General features: G+C 36.1%; 2 protein-coding genes across 2 annotated transcripts; one reads left to right on the top strand and one right to left on the bottom strand.

Annotated features, from left to right (window-relative positions):
• Window positions 1–343: 343 nt before the first annotated feature.
• On the bottom strand, window positions 344–3,340 carry LOC116021120 (zinc finger CCCH domain-containing protein 56-like). Its single transcript, XM_031261731.1, has 2 exons — window positions 2,102–3,340; window positions 344–823 (listed from the first exon to the last, which is right to left on the bottom strand). Exons 1-2 carry the CDS (start codon window positions 2,835–2,837, stop codon window positions 543–545), a joined length of 1,017 nt encoding a protein of 338 aa, XP_031117591.1. The 5' UTR covers window positions 2,838–3,340; the 3' UTR covers window positions 344–542.
• A 1,136-nt stretch (window positions 3,341–4,476) lies between these two features.
• On the top strand, window positions 4,477–6,300 carry LOC116019065. The gene is made up of 2 exons (XM_031259148.1): window positions 4,477–4,775; window positions 5,849–6,300. The coding sequence occupies exons 1-2, from the start codon at window positions 4,609–4,611 to the stop codon at window positions 5,970–5,972; spliced, it is 291 nt and encodes a 96-aa protein (XP_031115008.1). The 5' UTR covers window positions 4,477–4,608; the 3' UTR covers window positions 5,973–6,300.
• The last annotated feature ends 1,624 nt before the right edge of the window (window positions 6,301–7,924 follow it).

The following is a 7,924-nucleotide window of genomic DNA, read 5'->3' as shown; positions in this document are numbered from 1 at the left end:
TTTTTTTTTTTTTTTTTTTTTTTTTTTTGGTTTTTATTTTATTTATTTGTTTAATATATATTATATATAACATATAATATTAAATAAAAGTAGGTGATAATTCGGAGATAGATAGATAGATATTGAGTTCATGTAATCATGTGGAGAAAGAAATGTCCTTGGGATACATGTCTGGTGCCATAGAAAAATTTTCATTTTAATCGCTTTTGTTTTTACCGAATAAATTTTCTTCTTTATATGATTGTAATTGAACTCATTCTTATTTTAACTCCTCGCATTTATTGTCCTGACTAGTAATTCACAAAATAAAAGGAAAGAGATCAGTCTCATTTGGAACAGTATCTGCTAAGATGGTACAAAATGATATTATTATAAATTATTCATTTCCATAGTCGTCTCTATGTACTATGGTATGTTAACATTATTGACATACAACAACAACAACATTGCCTGGACCTGACAAAAAGGTATTACATCTCTACTCAGAACTTTTGCATTCAAGAACACTTAGCATCCTCTGCTTAATATCAGGTTTTGCCCTCTCATTCCATATCATCTATCCAGTCCCCGTAGATTTTGCTTATTCTATTCGGTCCTTTCCATTTCTGAATAGGCCTCTCCCCCGGCCTCTGAGTTATGTTAGAAGGTCTTTGCAACGATACACCCGAACCCAAATGATAAACATCTGCATTGGGAGCAGATGTGGCTGAGGCAACCATGGTATCTACTGGCTTTAACGACCCTCCCTGCTTTACATCTGAAGGAACTGATGCGAAATCTTTGCCTTCACCCTCCGTTGGCCCTCCACCAAAATTATGCAGCTCTGCCAGAAATTTCGGAAACAGATTGCAATCAGTGCATTGAAGAATGCCATTTTACAAGATGAGTCCAGTAATCCAATGCATAAACAGCCTTTCACTTTGTGGCAAAATTGGTTCAAAGATGGAAAGAAATATTCAACCATTGAAAGCTTGTTATGATGAGGGCATCCAGAATGCTCAGGGGATATTTCCCTTCCAAGTCAGCCCTGTATGCCACTTGGTAATTAAAAACAGTGTTGTGGAAGGCGCTAGGTGCCCATCAGATGGTTGATGGCCGCCTAGGCTGAGTTTTACAACACTGTAAAAACATGCACCCTAGAGTAGCAATCATTAGCACAGTTGAAGCGTGTCTGAAGCTAAAATGAACAATGGTTGGTATGAGAATTGAATACTACTCCATATAACTGAGATTTTTATGAAGAATGTCGAACCATGTTTTGATAAGTTAGAAGGAAAATGGAACACAAGCAATGCATGGCAGGTTTTGACAACCACAAGAACTATGAACTGTTAATCGCTTAATGCGAATTTGCAAGCACTATTAAGTAATGAATAAATATACTAACATCTCTTGCTTTCCAAAGTATTGTTAATCGGCCTGTTTGCAATTTTAGGTCATTTGTTCATTTGCTGCTATTTCTCAAACATGTCTATGGGGTTATAGCCATTTTAGGAGCACTCTCTCCCATCCCCCTTCTTACCACACTCCACCTACAACTTCTATAAACACAGACTTCTTGTCACTCAGTACCTCAAGGATAGGTCATCCCAACATGGAATATGTCATGCCATATAGACTTCTCGATCCCCTTTCCTATTACTTGGGAGAATGGGGGGATAAATTTTGGTTCAAGATCCTTCACTGTTTTGAACCAGACTGAAATCCCATTCTATAAGCAGAGTCCTTGTTCCAACTCTTTCCCTTATATCATCCCGTCCTTTATTTCTTCCATTGTTTACAAACTTGTTTATGTGCTCATTAATGTATAAAACAACCAATCTATGAAGCTGGGACAGCAAGCTCAGGACTACCACATCAAATCCCCNCTACAATCAGCTAATGTTATAAGTAATCATACCCTCTAACCCAATCAACTAACAGCCATTTTACCAAACAGGGCCAGTATGTCAATCTAAATTATGGAATCAGGATGCTTTAGATGTGTATTCTCCACCACACTATAAGGGAAGATTAACCCTACTTCAATAAGACAGGCATTTTTACCATAAGACGAGGCAAACAAACAGAAATTTAACATACTAGCAAAATTTCGCCTTACCTGCTGCTCCATGAGCAAAATGACACTTGCTGCCAAACGGGCAGTACCCTGTAGTCTCCCACTTATTACAAATTCTTGTCTTCCAGTTGGTAGGCTTTTGGTTTACTGCAATTGAATTGTTACCACCACAACTGCCTGCAGTAGGAGTCACGCTTATTGCAACACTCTCCCTAGACCGCGACTGTTCATCATGAAGGAACGTGCAACTATCCCCAAACGGGCATCCCTCTTCAGTATAGAACTTCTTGCAGTGCCTTCCTTTGTAAGACCTCTGAAACTCGGCCCGTGAATCAGGGGAACTCAAAATAGGAATCTGGTGTTCCTCCCTCGACTCCACTGGCGCTCCCCCACGATCGCTCTCGTGTGCAGTGACAATCTCTTGCCAATTAGGGGGCGGCTTCCGCAGCTCTTCCAGCCCATGAGCAAAGTTACAATTGGTTATATAGGGGCAGACCCCAGCGCGGAACTTGCAACACAATTTCGTCTTGAAGAACATCTTGCCAATCGCTTTGGACCTATTAGGGACTATGACATGAGAGTCTGAACCCTGGGAATTTCGGGATTTCTTGTTAGGAGGCTCACTGCCAGACCGGTACTTCCCATCATGGCTAGAGTTTGAAGGGGTGGTTTCACCAGAGGGACCATTGTTCCAGGCACTATAATCATCCTCAGTAGCCCAAAGAGCCTGGTCATTCAAACCAGCAACACCCCAGTTTTCTTCTCCCATGAAATCCATCAAAAGGGGGAGCCAAACAGACTTGAACCACAGAAACAGATAGTACAATATACAGGAGAAATATAACCAAATATTGAAACAACAATGAAACCTCAAAATTGTTGATAGAATTGAATAAAGATCAATCCTTTACGCTCACCCAAACTGGATAAGAAGTCCAGAATCCACGATTTAGAGCTGAATCACAGAAACTAGCATTACTCTCTCAAATTTCTGGCAGAATATTACACGGCGAAACAGTTCAGAAAGAAGAATCCCCGATATCAAATCAATCAGAACGCCAAGCACGAGCGCAGAGATACAGATTCAAAAACCCTAATTCAGTGAAAAGATATGATCAGATAAGAGAGAATAGCATATCTGGAGCAATGAGAAATGCTGGCAAGAAACCCCAACGGGAAACGAATTTTGGTATTTTCAGTTGGTAAAGTAAGGAAGTACCGGAAGAATCAATTACAGCAACTCAACTCAAAAATAGAAACAAATTTGGTGTTGGGATGTCCAATTTCATTGGCCAATAAACTTTTCATATTATTGGCCAATTTTATTTTTTCTTTTTTTGGCTGAAACTATGGTTCCTCTTATTTTTAATTATATATATATATATATATATATATATATATATATATATATATATATATATATATAAGGATCAAATGGTCAAATAATTCATCGAATTATACATTAAAAATTAAGTCATCTAACTCAACAATTACAACTGGATCTATGAACAATGTAAATTGATGCAATTGAACCTAAAATAACATGTTAATCCAGTAATATATGATGTGGCGGTTATTAAACTAAAAAAAAATTACTTTATTTTTAATAATTTTTAAATAAATCTAAAAAGAAAATAAAACAAAAATCGATGTCCACCCACCTTCATCTCCATCGGAGACAGGGAGCATCTCTTTATTCCGACCGAAGACAAAGACCATTTCTTTGTCTCCGGGAGACAAAGAACCCCTCTTCGTCGATTAGGGACGAAGATGGGTTCTTCGCCTTTTGGCATAAACGAGGGGTGAGTAGCCGTTTTTTTAAGGTCTTTTTTATTAAAAATAATAATTTTTTAAAGGTATTTTATTAAAAAATAATAATTTTAAAAAAAGTGATTTTTAATCTAGTAACCACCTCATCATCTATTACATGTTCAGCATGTCATTTTATGTTCAGTTGCTTAAATTTGCGATGTTCAGTAACATGATTGTAATTTTTTAAATTCAATGGTTCAATTGCACTTTGGTGTGTAATTCGATCACCTATTTAACTCTTTTTTCTTCTTTTATATTTAATATCTTCTGTCTTTATTATTTTAAAATTAATTTCAACCATACAATTACATTACTAATATGTAATATGCTTACCACAATACCAAGCAGCCAATTTTTAACACCTAATAATTAATAATTTTAATAATTTAAAAGTTTAATTGCTATATCACATGATTTTGAGAGTTTATTTGATAAATTTTCTGAAATAATTTGATTAATTCACCAAAATTTATTTTTGAAATAAGTTAATAATTACCTAAAATTAAACCTAAATCATTGTCAACCAAACTATTCTTGGTTTGATGGTTTAATCGACTTTTCATTAAAATAAAAATTTAAAAAAACAAAACAAAACAAAACAAAACGGCTGAATCGCGGTTTTAACTCTGGAGACGGACGAGCATTCAGCTAACCAAATCGCTTAATCGGAGCGCATTAAACCAGATACGAGGGTACTTGGAGCTTGGAAGCAGGCAAGCAGCTAATAATTTTGAGAAATGGAAAAGGATGCAAACATGGTGAAAGAAGATGAAGAATCCAGGAAGAAGAGAGAGAAGGTGTGCAAGAGATGCAAGTTCATTTACACTTCCGACTCCAACACCCCTTCTTCCTGCCGCTTTCATCCTTCATTCTTCGTCTGTCGCCGTCACGATGATCAGAAAAGGTAATTTTCTCCTTCGATTCGCGACTTAAAGTTGTTATGTTTAATCCAATCTTCATTAATTTTGTTGGAATTCATCTTCATTTCCGAGCGTGTATTCATTTTTTCAGATTTGTGTGTGTGTGTGGAATACAAAAGGTTCAAGCAATTATTAGAAATGTTTACGGAGGGTCTTATATTTTGGATTAATGCTTCAGTTTACGATTTCTATAGTTTAAAAAAAAAAAATACATACGGAGTATATATACTCTAAGTAGTATCTGTTCAACGTAATATCAACATAATTGGGATGAGACTCCTACATGCAACCTTCCTTATGGAAGATAATGGTGATGTCATCAGACCACGCCCAATTTCTATAGTTATGCCTCAAATTTTGAACTTCTTTATTCTAAATAAAGAGTCATAGATGAAGCAGTGCAAGTCACTGAAATCATGTATACCAAACCTTCAGAATGGTTTCTTTGTATTTAAGTTCCCAACCACATGCTCTTTGTCTATGAGTGATCTGTAAAGGGAAGTTTGAACAAACTTACTTTAATTGTACTTGTTGCACTGTGGGGTAATATTTTCTTCACATAAAAACTTTGAAGCATCATTATGTTAGTAAGGATACAGTTATGATGTATCTAGTTAAGTCTGTAGAGAGGGCTTCTTTTCTAATTCTTTTTAGAATTCTCTAAAACTTGACAAGAGAGAGAAAGAGACCATAATTTACTCAGGTACAAGTTGTGTCACACATGCTAGTGCAAAGGCTTATACTCAAACTCACACTAAGGAGTAATGGAATCCAAGTAGCATCCCTCTTTTTGGGTTGATTACATTACCGGCCTTTAGTTTGATGTGATACTATGCCATTTTCTTTAATATCAGCTTATGTAGATATACTTTTCCAGGTTTTGCTATCCTAGTCTAAGGATAACCCTTTTATCTCCTATTTTCTTGGTGTATGTATACTTCCATTTTTTTCCCTTTCCATGGGGTTGACATTCAAAGACCTTTCTGTGATCTCAGATTTCTTATAATTCCTTAATTTCTTAGAGGACAGAACGATTTATTATTTCCATTTTTTGAAGGTACTATGAGTTGGGACCCGATGACCCTCCTTATGCTGCCAAATTTTATGACTGTTGTGGTGCTGAAGATCCTGAGGCATCTGGCTGTACTACAGACTTCCATATTTCATATGATGATGAATAGGTGGAGTTTCATCATCTATGATCTTCACTGCGAGTTAGAAATGTAAAAGCAACGGCATGCTATCCTAATTCTATCCTAATTCCTATATACGGACATTTGTTGTTTGTCAACTAGTTATTATGGTGTACAGTATACTCCAGTTATGTAAGGCATATTTTTGATATGCAGCTTGTTTTACTTCTAGTTTTTCTATGTGGTGCTTGATCTTGCTCACATTATGTAAATCCTTTGTTGGGAGTTTACCTGGGTGAGTTAAGAAATCCCTTGGGCCTTGGTGACGTTTATTGTGTAGTTAAGAGAGAGTAACAGAACTGCCTTTTCTCTTTGATGATTATATTGCGTAAAACTTTAGACTCAAGTACTTGCAATCAAAAGATGCAGTAATAGTTTGGTTTGAAACTTAAGAGTGAACCTAGAGTGGTAGGGAAAGTTGTATTGGCAAGCAGGGATAGATTTCAGCCATGGTTTTTGGGGTTCATACAGGAATCTTAAGCCAGTTTTGCCTTTCCTATGTGTTCATATTGCTTAAATATCCATAGTACTATTTGAGATACGAATGCTCTCATCTTTTTCAAATCACATCTACCTCTCCTATGTTTATATTGCTCAGATATATGTAGTACTCTTTCAGATATGAATGCCATTATCTTCTTTTTCAGAGTAGCTCCAGGACCACGTACTTTGGATTTGCTCAAGTTTCATCAAAGGATACGGTTGCCCCCTACCTAATGGTACACCTAGTGGTTGTAGTACTTGTGCAGAAGTTCAGCCTATCATATCTTCCCCAATCCATATCATGGGTCGTACTTCTAAGGTCCACTCGAACCCCATATGCATTGCAGGAGCTATTATGTGTGAGAGTTTAATGATTGCATGTGTATGTGTAAATGTTATGTACACATATGGATATGTATGATTAAAGAGAACCCCTTTGTGGTGCATGTTAGTTTCCTTTATTTCTTTAGTGAGTAAATGGCCGGTTAATAAGGTGCACTTGTTTCCACCTTTTTAGTGGGATTAGGGATCTTCATGTTAGTTTCCTTTGTTTCTTTAGTGAATAAATGGCTGGTTAATAAGGTGCAGTTGTTTCCACCTTTTTAGCGGGATTAGGGATCTCTACCTTGGACTGTTTGGTTTGAATCCCATAAACAGGTGTAGTAGTACTAGGAATGTCAAATGTGGTGGGCACATCTTATCTTCTTCTGCCTGTAATCTCTTTTAGAATTTGTGACTCTTTTTTGTATTTGTTCTGTGTTGGCTAGCATCTTACCTTTTACCCCACTGTTGATTTGCATTTCACTGGCTTTTGAGCTTATTGAAGAGTAAAGTTGTATACGTAGATGGATAGACCTTATTTATGTCTCTTTATGAAATTGCAGTGTAAGTTTATGATCCTAGTCAGGCATGGTTAAATACTTAAATATATGCACTAAATAGCATTTACTTGATCTGGGCAGGTAAATTTGGTCCCCCCTCTTCAGTAGTGTAGATGCTCAAACTGGATTAGTTTTATCTTACATATGCAGATATCAGTGCAACACACACACACACATAGAGTTTGCTTCTCATGAGAACTAGTAGCCTCGTCAGAATCTCATCTGTTCATTTAAAATGATCAAATGTTAGAAATTAAGAAAAAATATATATATAAAAATGCAGTGGCAGTTTTGTAATTATGAGGGTGTATTGAACATGTTTGATAATGCATCTACAAATAACTAATAGTGCACACGTGTAATACACTTAATACTATTATAAATTTTAAGTGCATTGCCAGTTATCTGCAAAAGTATTACTAAATGTTTTCAAATGCACCATCGTAATTATAGAAATGTCATTACGTTTTTTCTTAATTTTTAGTCATTGAAGATGAACGAATAAGATTTATCTGCACGTTCTTGTAAGGCTACTAATTCTCATATTATACTATATATATATATACACACACACAC

This window comes from Ipomoea triloba, chromosome 5, assembly GCF_003576645.1.
Source record: "Ipomoea triloba cultivar NCNSP0323 chromosome 5, ASM357664v1".
Taxonomy (NCBI): Eukaryota; Viridiplantae; Streptophyta; class Magnoliopsida; order Solanales; family Convolvulaceae; genus Ipomoea; species Ipomoea triloba.
The sequence above is the reverse complement of the archived record's forward strand: the minus strand, read 5'-3'. Positions and strand labels throughout refer to the sequence as shown.